This window comes from Carassius auratus, chromosome 50, assembly GCF_003368295.1.
Source record: "Carassius auratus strain Wakin chromosome 50, ASM336829v1, whole genome shotgun sequence".
NCBI classification, from domain to species: Eukaryota; Metazoa; Chordata; class Actinopteri; order Cypriniformes; family Cyprinidae; genus Carassius; species Carassius auratus.
In genome coordinates, this window is record NC_039292.1 from 7,756,122 (window position 1) to 7,776,928 (window position 20,807).

The following is a 20,807-nucleotide window of genomic DNA, read 5'->3' on the forward strand; positions in this document are numbered from 1 at the left end:
CTCATTATCCATTTCTGTCAGCATCACTGGCATCTGTAGCATGTGTGTCATCTGCATGCAGAGGTGGAAAGAGTACATAAATATTCTTCTCAAGTAAAAGTACCATTACATTAATGACATTTTATTTAAGTACAAGTAAAAGTCTAAAAATTAACTCGTTAAAGTAAAAATTAGCTCGTTTAAAATTAGCTCAGAGTAAAAATTGCTAAGTTACATTTGGAGGGAGGCAAAAATAAGATAGGCCAAGAGTGTCAAACTCAGTTCCTGAAGGGCCACAGCCCTGCACAGTTTAGAGATAACCCTAATTAAACACAGCTAATCTAATCATTTAGGCTTATTTGAAAACTGCAGCTGCATCTGAAAACTCTAAATTGCTGACTTCGGAGGCAACATTCCAAGGCAGGAAGGCATCAAGGCACATTCAAATTCCAATTCTGCTTTACTTACTGTCTCTGGAGGTACCTTCTTCTGATCGTATTTTGAAGGCATGTGAAGATGTATCCTTCGCTGCCTTTGATATCCCACAATCCTGTGCGTTCCATTCCGTGATGGTTGAGCTAAAAAAAAAAAAAAGATGGCGTCTGAAAGTTGCGTTTGGTGGTCAGTTTGTGCTTAAGAATATCTTTCTGACTAACCTTTTGCACTCTTGATGTTAATTCTAGTGAGAAATCTGTAATTAAATGTTTGTTTAGTCATCACCAAAACTCTTTCTATTTTGTTGTAGATCATTGAAACGTTACGCTGCCTCAGAAATCTTTTCATGAGTTGCCTTCATGTAAAAACGCTGCCTGAAAAAAAGTCAAACTCATCTTTGCAAAGCAGAGGAAACTCAGAGGCTTCAACTGAAGTGGCATTAAGATGCATTTACACACTGGCTAATGCAGGAAATGAATGCATTTAACTTGCAGTGACAAATGCAGAAACAATGTTTTGATATATAAGACATAAAGTGTTGAATACCAATTTGAAAAAAAAAAGATACTGTGAAATTAAAACTGCCAGTAGGTGTCAGCAAGTCACTGTTAATAAGTGAGTCATTGTGATTGAATCATTCAAACAGTTGAACTCTTTCAGGAATGAAACATCCTCATTGCTCAGAGACAGGGTTCCTGCTGGGGCATTAAAAAGCCTTAAAAGCATTGAATTTGTTAATTTGGAAATAATACCTTAAAAAGACTTTAAAAAGTCTTGAATTTTGATGCCTGGGTCTTAAAAATTGTGCTGTATGTAACTTCTATGTATTGTAATTTTCCTCAAAAGTTTCATTTGTCAACCACGATTATTTTGATTAAATGACGTAGCATAAATAAAGAGTGGCGGAATCAATAATTCAGAACGCAACGCAGCCACGGGTCACAGTACAAAATACTGCGAACATGTGATGCATTCAATAAATGGAGATCATGTGCTACAGCACCACAACCATAGACTGCAACAAGCAAAGGAAAAGCGAGAAAAATCAAAGAAAATCTCAGCATTCCACAGGAAAAGGTTGACTGACGCCGTTATATTTTTAAAGTTTGTTTTTACGTTAACTAGATAACGTTACCAATTTCATTCTGAGGTTATGGGGAAATCTAAATTTAATGAAGCGTGGCTGGATAAAAACTATTTTCGTCATTGGACAGCAATGTTTTTGAGGATTTTTGCACCTTATGCAAAAAAAGGATTCAGCTAGGTACAAAGGGGAATGAAGGCATTACAGAGTCTAATGCCAAGTCATCCAAGCACAATGCAATTTTGTCCAAGCAATGGACAAAAACAAACTCCTTCCATCGCTTGCGTGTTTCAACCAACTAGTGTTAAGGGCCGTTCACATATCGCGTCTTTTGCGCACTCAAGTTCGTTATTTCTGGATCTGCACACAGCTTTTGGGTCCTCGCCAACAATGAAAGCCAAGGTGTTGTGGACTCTTAACACAATCGCTAAACACCAGTCCTACAATGGAAATGAGGGTATCTCAGAGCTTTTCAAATGCATGTTCCCTGACTCCGACATCGCTAAATATTTACTTGCGGTCACGATAAAGGAGAAGTTGACGGAACTGGCTGTCATTGATAAAGAGATTGCTGTCCTGAGTGAAGAGCTAAGGAGTTGACTCTGTTTCTTAATTTAATGTGTTGTTGAGTTCTCATTTTCAATGTTTATTGTTCAGGGGTCTCTCAGTTCCCCATATTCCCAGCATGGAATAAGTAGCTAGCTAATGTTAAAAAAAACGTAACATTGTTCGGCAAACTGTTTTGTGGCCTACTGAAATGTTTTCATTTTTCACACCTGCTTGGCTTATCTTTAACCGATTCCACATTTGAAAAATAAATGAAAACATGTTCAATGATTTTGTTTTTCTTTTCTGGTGGGGACGTGAAATAGGTATTAATTTTTTTTATATAAATGGTCTTAAAAAGGTCTTAAAAAGACTTGAATTTTACTTGAGGAAACCTGTAGGAACCCTGCAGAGATACAAAACTGTGCTGTGGTGGCTGTGTTTGGAATTATTTCTGTTGTCGAAACCGGCAATCTGGTGTCTAAAACACAAGTTACTTAATTATTTTTTTTTTTTTGCTTTTTACTGTATGTAATCATGCTGATTTTTGAAGGAAAAAACTGCACTCTTTGTGTGATATTGATTTATTATACGAAATAGTATATACCCCTATATCTTAGTTTTTTTTGACGCATCACACCTGCTGTGCACGCTGTAGCCTACTATTCAGTAGATTAAGTGCAACATGGAGCTTGAAGAAGCAAAGAAAAAAAAACAGGAGAATTAACTTTGAGCAAGTTTTTTTTTTTTTTTTTTTTTTGGCAAAATACTGATAATCCTTTTATCCTCTTCCTTCCTACTTTCCTTACTCTGCTTCTCTTCTGCCTTATTTTCTGCATCCTTTTGACTTCCTCTCCAATTTCTTTTAATTTTGCTTTCTTTTCCTCTTCCTCTTCCCTTCTACTTCTCTTCCCTTTTAATTTTCTCCCACTTCCTTTCTACTCCTTTGCTTCCTCCTTTTCTCTTTTCCTTCCTCTTCCCTCCTACTTCCTTTCCTCTTGTTCATCTCCATCTCCATCTTCATACTCCATCTTCTTCTCTTCTTCCTTATTCCCTTTTTATCTCTTGGGTCTTGTCCTTTCCTTCCTTTTCAGTTCTTTCCTCTTTAATTTGCTCTTTTCCCTTCTACTTCCTCTTCCTCCTCTTCACTTCCCATTCTGTTTTCTTTCTCCTTCCCTCATTCTTTCCTTAATCTTCTTTCTACCTTATCTTCCTGACTCCCTTCCCTTTTCTTTCCTCTTTCTCTCTTCTTCCACTTCACTTCTCACCCTTCCTGTTTACTACTACTTCCTTTTCCCTGCCATTTCATCTTCTGTTCCGTTGTTCACCCTGTGGTCTGTGTGGGTCCTAATGCTGTAGACACTATACTGTCAAAAAGCACCGTCCTTTGGCTGAGATGTTAAACTGAGGTCCTGACTCTCTGTGGTCATTAAAAATCCCAGGATGTCTTTCAAAAAGAGTAGAGGTGCAACCTCGGCATCCTGGCCAAATTTGACTATTAGCCTCTGGCCATAATGGCCTCCTAACGTTCTGGCACACTATAGCTGCCGTCACATCATCCATGTGGATGCTGCGAACTGGTGGTGGAAGAGGAGATACCCCCTCACAATGTAGAGCGCTTTGAGTGCTTAGAAAAGCGGTATATAAATGTAATGAATTATTATTTATATTATTATTATATAAATCACCTCACCCTGCTCTCCTCGCCGTGTGACAGAAAGTACAGAAGCGTTTCGAGCTCGCACTGTACTGGGAAGCACACAACCACTTTGTTGTCAGCAGCAATGGCATTCCCTTTCATCTTATCTGAAAAAATTATTTCACCTCGTTACACCTTACGCATCTCAAGGCCTCCGTCGCTTGATCCTCTTCTTTAGCTCCCTCCCTGCTGAAGCGTTTACCGCCTGCTTCATCATCTCTTACTGGGGAGAAGTTTAAAAATCTATTCATTTCATAATCTTATATTTTGTTTATCATTTTTTCATCTAATTCCCTTCCCACACAAAATCCAATTTTGCCAGGCTCATTGTTTGAGAGGCAGCAGGATTTCTGTGGAGTGCTTTTTTGTTTGCTCCCCTCTTTTTCTCTCTCTCGTCTTGGAGCAACCTAGATTGTGTTATGCAAATTTATTAGTGTAAAATCAAATCAGAGAAGATAAACCAGACCCCTCACTTGAAACCATTAGGGATTGTCCGTTTTTGTTAAAGCTTTATCTTTCCTTGTAATTGATCATTTACACTCAAGATATATATTGTAATTATCTCTGCTTGAAATTCAATTAAATGAAGTAAAAATGGGCATATCGTTTAACTACCTTGATTCGTTCTCCTTCAAAACATTTAGTGATAACACGGTTGATATGTTTCCTGTGTGATTCTCACCAGCAGTCAAGAAGACTTCAGGGCAGCAATTCAAGTAGATTTGCTATAAAAGAATTGATTGTTAAGGCAGTCACTATTAGATTAAGACCGGCACCCTGCCGAGAGGAAGAGGAGAGGCAAACCAGAGAGGAAAAAGTTGTGCAAGCAGTTTAGCAGTGCTTTCAACGTGGTGTTTTAATGCCCACATCTCACCTACACATCCTGCAAGTTTCTAGTGCTCAGAGTGTCTAAGGAGAAAGTGAACTGTTTATTTGCAGCACATTTTCATAATCAATTTGTCAGTGAGTTGTCTAAATGACTTGTCGTTCTTGAGGAAGCATTATATAATTGAGATTTTGATTCATGTTTACTACACTAGATTTCTGTAGGGGGCGGTTTAGAAAAGACTCGTTCTTGTATTTAAAATGTTAGGACAGAGTGCAAAAAGGTCTCAATACAAATTTATAAAACAAACTGGCAGCATGCTAAAACTCTCAGAAAAAAAAGAAGTGTTTTTATACTAGCATGCTGCTATAAATGCTAAGGACCTTGCTCTAATTATTTGGAAATTGAAGAACTGAAAGAATCTACATAGACATTGCGTTTTAGGTAAAATGTATTTTCTTAAATAAAAACGTGTGTCATATGCATAAATGCATATGTAAATTCATATTAGACCTGCTAAAGCTAAAACTAACGTGTCTGTCCACACTCTTCCTGTCCCAGGTTTCTTTCTCAATCTGGTCACACACATGCCTTTAAGAGCCGAACGCACTTGATATGTGGGGTTTATTGAAGAATCGGTGGGTGGGAAGCTGTGCTTTTATTCATGCCTCCTCTGCAAGAATAAATAAACCGACACAGACAGACAAGGCAGTTCTTATCTCCCTGACTGAGGAGAGGAAGAAACCGAGAAACCAAACCCAGTATTGAGGTGCAGCTTTATGTGACTTAGATTGAGATTGCTGTGCTTGCAAAGACATGAACACACAGACGACTAACACACTCAAAAAATAAATAAATGAATACATAAATGGATATGAAAAATTCTTCCAAGGTCACCATGTAAATCGATTGCAGTGCAGCTGTTATTGCAGTGTTTGTTGCATTACCTAATTTGAATAATTTGTTTAGTGAATCAGGCACTGAAGAGCATCTGCAAATAAGCAATAGAAAATCAGTACTATTTAATATATATGACATTTTAGTGTGTATTATCTATTGTATCTATACGTTTCAGCATTGATTTGTGTTAGTCAAAGTATCGTCTACAGTATTACTCCAAACCTTACATGGTTCTCTCTCTCTCTCTTTCTTTTTGTTTGTGCAGTTTGGCCTATTAAAACCCTTCTCAAAGAGTGGAGAACCTCTCAGCGAATTATGAATGATAAACAAGATGACCTCCTCCCTGATGCAGCAGACGATGAGAGGTCCTAGGTGGAATCGGGCCCTGTCCGACCCATTGTTTGTGCTGTCGCTGGCCCTGCAGCTTCTGGTGGTGGCTGGCCTGGTGCGAGCGCAGACATGCCCCTCTGTCTGCTCTTGTAGCAACCAGTTCAGCAAGGTAATTTGTACGCGACGTGGCCTTCGAGATGTACCCGATGGTATTTCCACCAACACAAGGTACCTGAACCTTCAGGAGAACCTCATCCAGGTGATCAAGGTTGACAGCTTCAAACATCTAAGGCACTTGGAGATCCTGCAGCTCAGCAAGAACCACATCCGCAACATTGAAATCGGCGCTTTCAATGGGCTGGCCAACCTCAACACTCTAGAACTCTTCGAAAATCGTCTAACCACAATCCCCAATGGGGCTTTCGAGTACCTGTCCAAACTTAAAGAACTTTGGTTGAGGAATAACCCTATTGAGAGTATACCCTCTTATGCCTTCAACCGCGTACCATCTCTGCGAAGGCTGGACTTGGGTGAGCTGAAAAGGCTCACGTATATCTCAGAAGGTGCCTTTGAAGGCCTCAGCAACCTGCGGTACCTGAACCTGGGCATGTGCAACTTGAAGGAGATCCCCAACCTCATTCCACTTGTTCGTTTGGATGAGTTGGAGATGTCAGGAAACCAGCTGTCTATAGTTAGGCCAGGGTCTTTCAAAGGCCTCGTCCACTTACAAAAAACTGTGGATGATGCATGCGCAGATCCAGACGATTGAAAGAAATGCCTTTGATGATCTTCAGTCCCTTGTGGAGCTCAATTTGGCCCACAATAACCTTACCCTTCTGCCCCATGACCTCTTCACACCACTACACCACTTGGAGAGGGTGCACTTGCATCACAACCCCTGGAACTGCAACTGTGACATCCTCTGGCTCAGTTGGTGGCTAAAGGAAATGGTACCTGCCAATACCAGTTGCTGTGCCCGCTGTGCATCACCTACCAGCCACAAAGGGCGCTACATTGGCGAACTCGACCAGAACTATTTCCATTGTTATGCACCGGTGATCGTGGAGCCACCAGCAGACCTGAACGTGACTGAGGGCATGGCAGCAGAACTCAAATGTAGAGCAAATTCTTTGACCTCAGTCAGCTGGATCACACCCAATGGGTCCATCATGACGCACGGGGCGTACAAGGTACGCATATCCGTGCTCAATGATGGGACTTTAAACTTTACCAACGTCACAATGCAGGACATGGGAACCTACACTTGCATGGTGAGCAATTCTGCAGGCAACACGACAGCCTCGGCTACACTCAACGTGTCCTCAACAGAGAACAGCAGCTTCAGTTACTTCACTACAGTTACTGTGGAGACCACAGAAGCGGCACATGATGAGGGCCACCCTACGGTACAACCAAAGGGTGGCCCTACTCCTTCTTCTGGAATATGGGACACTTTACCACCTTCCTTCACCACCACCACCACAACAGCACGGACACCACTGTCCACCAAGGCTACTGACAAGACCTACACAATCCCTGTCACAGCCCTGATTGATGGCTCACTCAACACCTTGGATGAAGTCATGAAGACTACAAAGATCATCATAGGTTGCTTTGTGGCAATCACCCTGATGGCGGCTGTCATGCTGATCATATTTTATAAAATGCGCAAACAGCATCACCAGCAGAACCACCATGCACCGGCACGAACCATCGAGATTATCAACGTGGATGAAGATTGTGTAACGGGTGGACCTACAATGGAGGGCCACCTCACCCTTGCCCCACTGGAGCATGAGCACCTGAATCATTACAACGCCTACAAGACTGCATACAGCCATGCCTCCACCATCAATTCTATACACAGCTCTGCCCACGAACCTTTACTAATTCGGGCTAGCTCAAAAGACAATGTACAAGAAACCCAGATCTGAACTGTTTTTCATAATGGGGATTAAACAAAGAAAAAAAAAAAAAACTTCTAAAACTCTTAAGGAACAGTAAGTGACATATCGATTTTGAAGATTGTCAAAAACAAAGACACAGTAGCCCCATGCAAGACGTATGAGAAGGATGTGGACAGGTAGAAAAAGACATTGGGAGTTGAGTGTACGGCAACAGTTTCAAAAGTGTCTTTACATAACAGAAGTTATTTATTTAAGGAAAATAACTATTGTGGTTTAATCAAGAAAAGATGTAATCTGCAATTATTATTTTTTCCAGCTATTATTTCTCCATGTTTTTTAATGTTATTTTAAGGGTTGTTGGTTTACTAATATGTTTTTGAACTCTGTTTAAATCTGTTGCTCTGTATGTGAGGACCCAAGTCATTTTCAGATGAAACTTTCAATCTTTCTGAAATCTCAAGATTCCCATTTAACGGTGATACTTTTAAAATCTTAGGTTACAGATTGTCATATTAGAAAACTTCCACGCAATAATTGTTTAAATTGACCATGTTCATTCAAAAATAATTAATTTCTTGACTCTCCTCAATTACTGGTATAAGGCAATATAAAATTATTTAGTTATCATTGCTGAAAATGAGGATTTTAAATCATATCAGGCCAGTTTTCTGGTCATAGTAGGCCTCCCAGCCTGGTCAGGTCCATCTGTTGGCTGATTTTAGAGTGGTTTTGAGTACTTTAACTGAACTTTTTTAACAGGGATTACAAATTAGATGCAGATGTATACCTGGCTTCCCCACCCTAAAATTTAGAACAAGGAGCCCTGGAAACATGTCCCCATTTAAAACCGGGCCAAATGTCAAGAACACTTGACTATTTGATGCATGCAGGGCAATTTCAAATAATTTATTTGCTTGGACCAGAAGATTTATGGATAAAGTTAGCATTTTGGGATGGCCCACATGCTCTTAAATACATGTTGAGGCATTGCAAAACTGTTCTTAAAACAGTTTTTTTCTTCTTTCTTTTCCTGCATTTTCATTTTCATTCTCATTTAACATAACATTGTGTGTTCCTGTGGCATTTCATCCTTGATACCGTACTAAAGTTTCCCAATACTCATGATGCAGATGCAGATGCAGCACACATAATGCAGATGCAGCACACTCATTCTATGCCATCCTATTCTATAAGGGCAGGGGGATGAAGATTGTAGTCATTTATTTGAAAGCTGACAGAGTGGAAATGTGTCAAAAGCATAGAGCTGGTACTTACGTAGCACCATTTCCATTTCAATCCATTTGTCTTGGCGCTCACCATGGATACAGTTGACTGAATTCATTCTGGAATGGTCTAAAAGCTGGGCATTGAACCCTAAATAAGTGGGCAAAGTCGGTGCAGCTCAAATCTAAAGCTTCCAAAGATGCCACAGGTGTGTCTTTATAGATTGTGAACCGATTGTGTTTTTCCCCTCTCACTATTTCTCTTTTTTTGCTGGATTTCTTTCATGTTCTATCTTCCATCATTCTGCACTGTCAATCTTTTTAGGCAGTTATGCAATTCTTATAAAACTTTTAAATCATATTCAGTCACTTTAGTTTATTTTCGTTACAGACAGAGGATGATGCATCCATCTTTGGCTTTACACACGCAGTAGCCTTCGGCTGCAGGGGGAATGACTTGATATTATGAATTAATTTATGAAATCAGAATGGACGGAGACGGTCACTATAGCAACTAATGACCTTGGACAGGGTGGGGGGTGCGGGCAGGGGGTAGACGACAGACATTGGCTTGACACTTTAAATATATGAGTAGAGTGAGTCTGGGTGAAAGAGCCAAAGTAGATTCATTTAAAGTGCATCATTTTAAATATTAAGCAGTCTAGAGGTCTATAGGTAATATGAAATAAACCAATAAACCTGTGACATTTTATTCAGATTCATTGCATTTTGTTTTGGCCGTTCATAATTCATGCAAATCACACAGGGGACTGTCAAGGAGATTTTTCTCTTGCATTTCTGGTCTTAATACAGATGCCGACTGATACCATGTGGCATTTGGTGAACTTTTCCGTATCATATTTTGATCACACAGCAGATGCACTCTAATTTTTTTAAAGATCTGATGCAATTATGCTTGTCAGCTTTGCTATTTCAGATCATTACAAAAAAGTTTTTGAGGGTACCTCCTGCCCACTAGAAGCAAAGGCCATCTGGTACATTCTCTAATCAAGATAATTATAAAAGTGTGCAAAAAAGACTGTTCTTCATCTGAATATGCTGCTCTTTCGAATTTTAATTAATTTCCTTGTCTTTCTGAATTTATTTTGCATTATAACTGAAATTGATATCAACCTCAACATATAGCGAAAAATGGAGTTTAGCACAAAAGTAAACCAAGTCATTGTTTTTTTTTTTTTTTAAGTTGCATTCTATTTATTTTAAGAAATTTATTCATTCTCTTACTGTCATTATTTTTGGAAAAGGTCCGTGTCGTTTTTTTTATAATATTATCAATTTTTATTATAGTTTTTGTTATTTTTCAACTTACTGTGATTTTATTTATTTTTTCTGTATGTTTGTTCAGTCCCATCATGCATCTGTGTTTTGGGTTTCAGTTTAGGAGTGAATGAGATGCTTTTCTCTCTGTTTCACGTAAATACTTTCTGTTCGTCTCTGAGAGGGAATGCTGTTCTAGTGGTAGATTTCTACAAAAATAAATTTTGAAAATAAAACTAAAAAAAAACAAACAAAAACTTTTTAAATTTTAATTTTACATGTGCCAACCTGTTCTAATGAAAAAAAAAAAAAAAAAAAAGACAAGACCGAGAGAGAGAGCGAGATATGCTTTAAAATAAAACTGGGTTGATTTTCATGTAAACATTATTTCATGACCTTTAAAAAAGATGGAGATCGATTATAGATATCAGAGTTTGTAGTTCATACACGAAATAAGGTTACAAATAAACATTGTCTTTTCTTTATCGTCTCATTAGTTTTCTTTCACTAAGGTTTATTGTGTCAAAATGAGAATGATAACTGTCAATATTAATAACACTGTCTTGTATTTTATATTCCACATTTCAGCTTTGGAAAAACATATTTGTGAATGTTTTAGTGCTTCGAAACAACCACATCATGCGGTGAGTGAATGGATGTTTTTCATTGATAGGCCGTATGTAGTGTGTGACTGGCTCCACCAGTTGTTTTTAGTTTTAGACAGTATTAGAAATGGGTGAATTGAGAAAAGACAGATGAAATGTTTCCTCCTTGCTGATCTAAAGCAGCTGGATGTAGTGCATGTTGCAGTATGAATAAATTTCACTGACTGCCTCATTGTGTTCGTCGATGAGCACCACGGTGCTGTTTTCCAGTGCTGTGCTCAGAGACAAATACCTAAGAGATGAAGCTCTACTCATTTTAGTCATGCCTGACTGTTTTAATGAATATAATTGCGATATTTAAAAGCAGAGAAGGAATATCTGTTTGGATCGACATCAAAAACAGACATATTTTACTCATATTTATTTTATCAGTGTTTTATTATAGTATTTATCAAACATTTATCACTAAAATAAAGTAGCATTAAATCACTTTTGTATTTAATCATTTAGCAGATAATGTTTTTGTTATACATGAGTCAACAACATTAGCAATGTTGCAATAGCCAGTTTTGGGAATAAACTTGAAAAGCTTGGATGTAAGTTTAATGCAGAGCAGAGACTTTTTAAGTGTGGAAGGACATTTTTGGATATGGCTTTGGGCCTGTATTTTGCAGCCCTTTTTGAGGAACGTGTTGTTGTTTTTTTCCTGCTTCACATTGCTCATGTCCTGCTGAACTGACCTAATTATGGAGCAGAAGGCCAAAATGTCTGTTTCTACCATTTATAATGCTGCATTTTAGAAAAGTAAGCAAAATCACTGTTTAGATTGAATACCAATGTTTGTGTTTAATTCTTGAATATCCTTAAAGTTATGCTTTTGTGTTCCACAGAAGAAAAAAGGTCATTCGCATTTGGAACGTCATGAGGGTGAGTACATTTCTTTGCTTTAAGAGAGAGAGAGAGAGAAAGATGTTTTGGGCAGTTTCTTACTTAATCGTTATTCCCTGGGTTGTTGTTCGGCTCAAAGGTTTATTGACTCTAGCAAAGGACTGACACATTTTTGCATTCAAATCTTTGCATTTCATTAACAATGTCAAGCGGCTGATGAGAGCAAAGCCATGTTTGCAAAGACAACAGGCACATTCACTCAGAGCTGCACAATTCAGTCGGCAGCAATTAACCGCGCGTTTTTGTTTTGATTAAAATCTGCTGTGCGTCCTTTGTAGTGCTGCATACGTTGCATGTTATTGTTCTCTGAACACTTCCCTTGAGTTTTCTGTCTCTCTTGCTCGCTATCAGCCCTGTCTGTGAACTTCAGCTCTGCATCTCCCTATTGTGTCCTGAACACAGCTTTATGCTGAATAGCTGCATTAAAAAAAAAAAAAAAAAGGAAACCGGATGTCCCACGATACCTCTCATGGAAAATGTCTGTTTGTATTTGCTCAAAGTGGTTTAAAAACGCTCCAGGGAGTGAATAGCTTACAGTAGCACTTAATAATAAAAATAATAACTCTGGGTCTGTGGGTCACAGTTATGTATGTGTGCTGATTAAAGAAGGACGCATATGTCCAGGCAAAGTGAGCAACATTTGGCCCCTACAGCCTATGACCACATTACCAGCATGCCCTTGTCAGCCTGACAGAACTGCCCCAGATCTTTGGTGGCTGATCTGAAGGCTGGACAGGTCTGTTTTGCCCCCATTGCGAGTGGACTGGCTAGAGGGAGTACTGAGATTGTCCTTATTTATATTGCATTTAATTGATATGTTCAATTTAAAAAAAAAAAAATATATATATATATATATATATATATATATATATATATTGTGACGAGTCAGCTGCCTCCTCCCTGATTGTCACCGGCATCCCGTCCTAAATCGCCGCCCTTCACCAGGCTCCCGACTGGAGTGGGTGTGTGAGAGGAGGGGCGCTGGACGAGTCAGGGCTGGCGGCGTGTGATGGGGCACACCTGAAGGGAATGGAGCCTCATCACCGCCGCTGTTTAAAAGCCCAACGCGCCTCTCCTCGGGAGACCGGTCTCTTCCCCGTGCATGCACGCTGGTGTCCTCGTGGGTCCAGGAAGGGTGCGTTGAGGGACTCCCGCGCCACAAGAGACGTGAGCTGCCGGACCCGCGATCCGGAAGAGAACCTCACCCGTTTACACGGCCGACGGGCCAGGATGCCGGGCCGTCCATCCCCTGCCAGCGCCGCGGCCAATGAGAGTGATGCGGCCGCTAGAGGAAGCCGCCGCCCCTCGCGCCCCTGACCGAAGAGGGGAGCGCGTGCGGCCACCGGACTCCGCCCCTTACCTGGACCCTTCCTCGATGAACACTGCCCAACCCACACGAACCCTGCAGCACGACGAGGACACCAGATTCCCTGTTATTTTGGACACTTTCCCCCTTTGGCCACTTTTATCCCCTGTGTTATTTATGATTTCTGTTAATAAAAGCCTCTCCGAGGCCTGACGCCACGCCAACTGTGTCTGTCTTGTGCTCCTCCCGTGACAATATATACACACATACAGTACAGACCAAAAGTTTGGACACATCTTCTCATTCAAAGAGTTTTCTTTATTTTCATGACTATGAAAATTGTAGATTCACACTGAAGGCATCAAGGGCTATTTGACCAAGAAGGAGAGTGATGGGGAGCTGTGGCAGATGACCTGGCCTCCACAGTCACCGGACCTGAACCCAATCCAGATGGTTTAGGGGTGAGCTGGACCGCAGACAGAAGGCAAGAGGGCCAACAAGTGCTAAGCATCTCTCGGGGAACTCCTTCAAGACTGTTGGAAGACCATTTCAGGTGACTACCTCTTGAAGCTCATCAAGAGAATGCCAAGAGTGTGCAAAGCAGTAATCAAATCAAAAGGTGGCTACTTTGAAGAACCTAGAATATGACATATTTTCAGTTGTTTCACACTTTTTTGTTATATATATAATTCCACATGTGTTAATTTATAGTTTTGATGCCTTCAGTGTGAATCTACAATTTTCATAGTCATGAAAATAAAGAAAAGTCTTTGAATGAGAAGGTGTGTCCAAACTTTTGGTCTGTACTGTATATATATATATATATATATATGTGTATATATATATGTGTATATATATATATATATATATATATATATATATATATATATATATTATATTGTATGAACTATGAATGTATATGTAATACAAATACATGGAAGAAATTAAACCGTTTCATTCAGATTTAATATTTATTCTATATATATATATATATATATATATATATATATGTGTGTGTGTGTGTGTGTGTGTGTGTGTGTGTGTGTGTGTGTGTGTGTGTGTGTGTGTGTGTGTAATATTTTATTTTATTTAAATGTAACATTTATCAATCAAAATATAACATAAAATAGATTAGATTCATTTTTTTAGCATTATTATATTTTATATATGCACAAACATTTTTATGTACATTTATCTTTTAATTATATAATATATATTAGATTTGTATATAAATATTAAATATGTGGCGTAAATTTAAAATACATTTTAATAATTATAAATGCTTAACATTATTATTATTATTATTATTATTATTATTATATTTTGTATTTATCACATTATAATTTTTGCTGGCTTTTGCAAATGTACAATATATAGGAACGCTTTAATATGGCAGGTCACAGTTTGTAGACAATTAAAAATATTTAAATATGTGTTGTTGGTTGGTCCATTAGATGACCGACATAATCCTGTTTTCATATTTACATTAATGATTTGTGTAATAATAATATGAGCTTCCTCTCCCCTGGTCACAAACGTTAATCACTGCTCTCGGTTAACCAGATCTATTAATCAAGCGAGCAATTAACAGCAATGTGTTGCTCCCTAAGGTAAAACAAATGTCTCACACCACATTTATTTAACTTGTATGCCTTTTTTTCTTTATTGGTTATTACAGGTTTGTTTTGTTTTTTTCAATCTTCTGGACTTCCAATTAACTTCTATTTGTAGATGTTAGCGAATTTGAAAGGTGTTTGCAGGAATTCTAGCAGAGACAAGGTAATTAGTTTATTCCAGACTGAGCGTGAGATGTGAGAATAATTAGTTCCATCTAATCACACTGTAAAAAGTGAACAGTTGGATCAACTTAAAAAAATTACTTCAATTGGTAACACCTAAAGAAATTAAGTTTTCTCAACTTAAATTATCATGTTTTATCAACTTAATTTCAATAGGTTAATCACACTTACGTTATTTGAGTTCATTCAATCCTATTATTTACATTAGTCTAACTTAATTTCACTGAATTCCAACTTAAATATTTTAATTTTTACTTCAGTTAGATCAACTTAAAAAAAATACTTCAATTGGTAACACCTAAAAAAATTATGTTTCCTCAACTTAAATAATTATATTTTCTCAACTTAATTTAGGTCAATCACACAAGACTCAAATTGCTTTGGAGATATTTATTACCATTAATTCATTTATACGCTAACAGTGTTTTCCATATTACAAACTTTGAGAAATCATTTCATTTACTGCCACACTTTACATCCATAACCGTTGTCTTTGCACTGCATATTTTTATAAAAATAAATATAAAAAGTGGTTATGCCCTTAAATGAGCCACCTAAAAACAATTAAAGGGATTGTTCAATCAAAAAATTTTCAAGTTGTTCCAAACCTGTATGAGTTTCTCTCTTCTGCTGAACATGATGTGTTGAAAAATGTTGGTAACCAGACAGTTAACCGTACCCATCAACTTCCAGCAGGAAAATAAAAGATTGAAAGTCAATGGGTACAGTCAACTGTCTGGTTGCCAACATCTTTTGTGTTCAGCATAAGAAAGAAACTCATACAGGTTTGGAAAAACTTAAACCATTTTTGGGTGAACTATCCCTTTAATATTCTTAAAATAGAACCACATAAGTGTATTTATAAGTGCTTTAGAACAGCTTACAGGTAGTGCCCTAAACTGAGCCATGTTTATATATATATATATATATATATAATATTAGGGCTGCACGATGTGTCGTTTAAGCATCGATATCGCAATGTACGAATTCACAATAGTCACATTGCAGGATGTGCGATGTAGGCTGTCGTAGTTGATCCGTTATTCATTAACTCTATGTCCCTTGACGAATGTGATTGGCGGATTAATTTCACAGCAGTTTTAAAATGTTAAGTCCTGTGAGTTTAACAGGACAGAGAGAGACAGAGCGCGAGAGCCCCGGCCGCACGCTCACCATCTTCAAACAACACGAGCGCCGTCTTGCTCTCTCTCCCTCGCGCATATTAATCAATTGACACGATGTTGTCGATGTGTAAATCATTTAAAATGAGAATGAAAGTGTGCTCACCCCATTTTTGTTTGTAAGAAAATTTTTTATTAGATTTCATATCGCAATATATATCGCAGAAAAATAAAATATCGCAATGTAATTTTTTCCCAATATTGTGCAGCCCTAATATTTTCTATATATATATATATATATATATATATATATATATATATATATATATATACACACACACACATACATATACATATATATAAAACCTTAAACAGCTCATGGAAAATGTTTTGACAGCTTAGAGTTATAGGTAATTAGCCTTTCACCAATGTAAAAGGAACAAATCAACTACAGATTTGAACAGCTACACACTAGACATATGAATGAACAAATAGATAGTCTTACAATAAGAATACATGCCATTCAACTAAAATAGAGACATTGTTTCAAACACATGCACATTCAAACATTACTGCAAGTTAACTGTAGTCTCCCGAAAAGACTTTGAAATTTTGGTGTCATCTTGTGCTGATCGAGCTGCAAGAGAACTTTCTGGAATACCTCGAATGTAAAAAGTGGTTTTTGATAAGCCAGATTGATGATGTATATCATTCCGGTGAAGCAAGGCACAAGCTGATGTGGACGAAGACAGTTCATTAAGAACTTTAACACCCTTGATGACGACACCCATGTCAGCCGGTGGTTCGTGATGTTCTCCCTCCTCCTTCCGAATAACATACACCGCCATGGTGAGCTGCTCCAGCTCACCCTCGCAATCATCTGCTGGTTCTCCTAAAGTAGTGGACATTATTATTACTACATTTTTCATTCATAACTACAAAACACATTTTGTACTTTTTGAAAAATCTAAATACAATTTGTACTTTCAACTCACAAGATACTCCTTAAGGATTTCCCCCCAGGAAAACGATGAGGGCCTTCAGGACACACTCTCTTTTCACGTGAATGTTTTCAGTCTGTGATAAAGCAATCGATAACAATTAGATTTACACCCTAATATATTTAATCATTCTTGATTAAAGGGACACAGTAATTCACCCAAACATTCTAATTTGCTGTTAATTTAGAGGCCATCCAAGATGTATGTAGACTTTTTCTTCATTATAACAGTTTTTTTTGCTGAAACCGTAGTCCACTGTGATTTATATAATGCAAGTCAATGGCTAGTCACTTTGAGAGTAAAAAAAAAAAAAAAATTCTTGCATAGACCGAATCGTTTCACTTCATAAAACCTCAATAAATTGTCAGGACCCACAGGTATTAATTTTGTTTTGCCTGTATGTTTTACTTTTTTTTTTTTTTTTACTTGAATTAATTAAATAAAAATAAATAAATAAATAAAAACTTTACTGTTCTACTGAAGAAAAAAAAGTCACCTACATCTTGGATGGTAAATTAACAGACATTTTTTATTTTATGAGTGAACGATCACTTTTAAATTATCCATTTTGATGGGGTGGTGATGACAATTTCAAATTTCCATGCTATGCAACAAGTATTTAACAACTAAATGTTACTGTAAAACATACTGTGACTAAAATAAGATTGTGTAGTTGATATTAATGTAAAAAACACAGACGTACCTGATCCAATATGTGAAAAATTGCAGCAGTCTTCTCAGGGGTTGCTCCTCCTTTGGAACGGATTACTCTGATTAGTTGACTCATGTATACATCCAACTGTGCAAAGAACATGTCTTCCAGTGGAACATCCATAAGCCTATGTAGCTCTGCATTGATCTAAAAAAAAAAAAAAAAAAAAAGGTCAACAACAGTCAAACTGCAAATGCAAAATTGTATTATAGAATTTTAACTTATTTCAATACCTCGTAATGTCTGAAAAGCGCAGGCCACCTCGCCCTGAAATTCCTGACACTGAGCTCCTGGTTCATTAACGTTACCTCCTGTCATCTGTAAGCAAACGTGAGAGACATTTTCTCCTTGACAACACTTTCATTTTTCCTTTTTTCAGTCAGGGCACTGATCAGGGAATCAGTAAATGGGCTAACTCCCGGGATTTTATCCAGTATTTTAATATTGCCTAAAATATCCAGGTTTTGGCTATTTGTACTGTGCAGACTGATCGTTGTGTAACATACATGAGAGCTTCAACGAGCAGAGCAGACGGCTACTTATGGTTTCTAATCGCTTTCACGTGTTTATTCGTTCGTTTGACTTGAAGCACTGTGTTTTTTTTGGGGGGGGGATTTGTTCGCAGCGACGCTTCAAGTCAATAGAACGAACAAACGCATATTTTAATTGCTTTGAACGTCCCCTCTGGATCTCACCTTCTCACACGCAGCACCACGATTGGTCGATTATGTACAATACCTGCATGTTATTTGTCAAACTGCTCTGGATGTTTTAGGCATTATTAAAATCATGGCTGGGACGAGTCCCGTATGGTCGCCCTAACCCAATGACTTTCATCATCATATTTCTGGGCGAAAAAAATGTATAGAAGAATGAATCAGAGCTAACGTTTTTAAAGAAAAAATAAAAGAACAGACAAACATTACATTAAAATCATACTCAATACTTTAATGCAGGAAATCAAATTCGAGCATTTTATCCCGCTCTCCAAGCACTTCCCGCCCAACGCATTTCCAATATCTTGCGCGCAAAGACGGTTAACATTAACTTAAGGAGGCATCAATTAAAAAAATAATTTTATACACACACTCAAAGGATCCAAACTGATCACATTTGTATAAAACAAACGAGTAAATGCAACATATGGTATACATAGAACATGTTCAGCAACGCTATATCGCAAACGTATGTTCAAAAATTCAGTTAATTAAGTGTACGTTCGTATTCATGTTCACAAACAACATCGATAAACTCATAAACAACTAAAACACACGTCCAAAAGTTTAATTGTCGCGTATATTAATTAAAATAAACTTCCAACCTACCTTTTTCAACCGAGTCCGGAGAGAAAAAAATGGCGGCTGTCAGTTGAGAAACAGAAGTTGAAATCGGGCTCGTGCGTCATGACGTCAGAAAAAAACGTCTGACGCGGAGATTCTTTTAAAGGGAAATTATACTTTGGGTGAAAGTGAGATATTTGAGTATTTGTGATTTTCTATGCGCTCAAGTTGAATGAGTGTACAATAATCCATTACGATTAGGAAAGCAGAAATACGAAGTAAATAGACTCAAATAGTTCTAGTAATCCAACTTAGACCCATGTTCACTTTTTACAGTGCATGTGGAAAAGTGCTGGAATGGATCCATGGATCTGATCCATCAGCAAACATTCGACAGACAAACAGAGTGATGAACGAGGGATGAATGAATGCAATTGGCCGATTTAGAGCATCACCACGCCTCTGCAATTGCCAGAACACACACTACAGAACAGATAGTTTCACACACACACACACACACACATGAAAGAAATTTTCAGTTTCTTCAAAATTTTATAAAACATTTCATTCACTCTAGTCTGGCATCCATAAACTTAAGAATCGGAATGAAATCTGGTCCACACTGAAACTTTCAATTATGGCCAAGAACTACCTACTTTGAAAAAAACATGGAAAGAAGAAATAATATAATAATAATAATAATAATAATAATAATAATAATAATAATATTTGCGATCATTTAATGCATTTTACCTGTAAGCAACACTGTATGTACTTATGAATGAATGAATAAATAAATAACAAAAGTGCATCTAGAGCAAGATATATCTTTTTATTAATTTATTAATTGTAAAAAATGTTATTGCCATCGTTTATCATGCTTACAAAGGTAATAAAATGGCTTTGTTACTCTGAGGCAATGAGCAATACAGGGTTAACTATGAACAATGTATCCACTGTTAGACAAACCTCTTTAATGACACACCAGCAGGACGTCTGCTTTTTATGGCTCCTTTGAAGCTCTCCAGACAACTCGGTGTCAACTTATGAATCCAGTTAATAATACTTAGTAAGTAGGCGACTGGGAAATACAAAGCGGTTTTCATAAATGTCCTTTTTATGAGGCAAAACCAGCGCTTTTGAGCATGTTTAATGACTTCTACAGTAAATAATCTATTGCCTCCATACACTGTGACACATTCCCCAAAGCGTTCACTTTGAGGATGTCACGTGGTCATAAATTTGTGGTTCCACTTCAGATCCCGCTTCAATGTATTCGCTACTTGTAATAATGGCAGTAACAAAAGCAATTTGTGAGCACAGATGTGTGAATTTCTGGGAAAACTGTGCCAACAAATGAAGAGGGAAATGCAGGTTTTACAAATTTATGGACACATCTGTGAAATATAACTCTGCTGTAGACTGTAGTGAAACCGACATGCCATGTTTAAGCTGTGACTGTAAAAAACAACATCCAGAATCACGTTCTGAAGGGATACTTGATTTCAGATTAACAATTTCCTGCAACACAGATGCACATTTGTTTAATCTGGTTTATGTGCTGCTCGATTCCATCCTGGAGCCGAGCAGATCAAGAGGAAATTCAAGGGCACAAGAGAGAGCTTCCACAAACCATCTGCGGCCATCTGCTCTCCGGTGAAACCTGACATAGCAACAGACCTCTAGTGGAGTGCAAATGTCAGTTACATTTGCCAGCGCGCCTATGATCTGAATATCAGCGACTATACGTTGTGATTAAATTAGAAGAAGAACTTCTGTGCATGGCTCTGAGGAATGTCCTGCACTATTTGTGACTTCTAGGGCCTGA

General features: G+C 37.9%; 1 protein-coding gene and 1 long non-coding RNA gene across 2 annotated transcripts in view; one reads left to right on the forward strand and one right to left on the reverse strand.

Annotated features, from left to right (window-relative positions):
• Positions 1 to 10,690, forward strand: part of LOC113066839 (leucine-rich repeat-containing protein 4C-like) — a 69,844-nt gene extending 59,154 nt beyond the window's left edge. The window contains 2 exon segments of the mRNA XM_026238903.1: positions 5,735 to 6,529; positions 6,531 to 10,690. Coding sequence (XP_026094688.1) covers positions 5,789 to 6,529; positions 6,531 to 7,733 — 1,944 coding nt within the window. The 5' untranslated portion in view covers positions 5,735 to 5,788 and the 3' untranslated portion in view covers positions 7,734 to 10,690.
• A 5,634-nt stretch (positions 10,691 to 16,324) lies between these two features.
• On the reverse strand, positions 16,325 to 18,178 carry LOC113066444 (uncharacterized). Its single transcript, XR_003279167.1, has 4 exons — positions 17,933 to 18,178; positions 17,691 to 17,846; positions 16,982 to 17,063; positions 16,325 to 16,878 (listed from the first exon to the last, which is right to left on the reverse strand). It is a non-coding gene; the product is annotated as an uncharacterized LOC113066444 (long non-coding RNA).
• Positions 18,179 to 20,807: the final 2,629 nt, after the last annotated feature.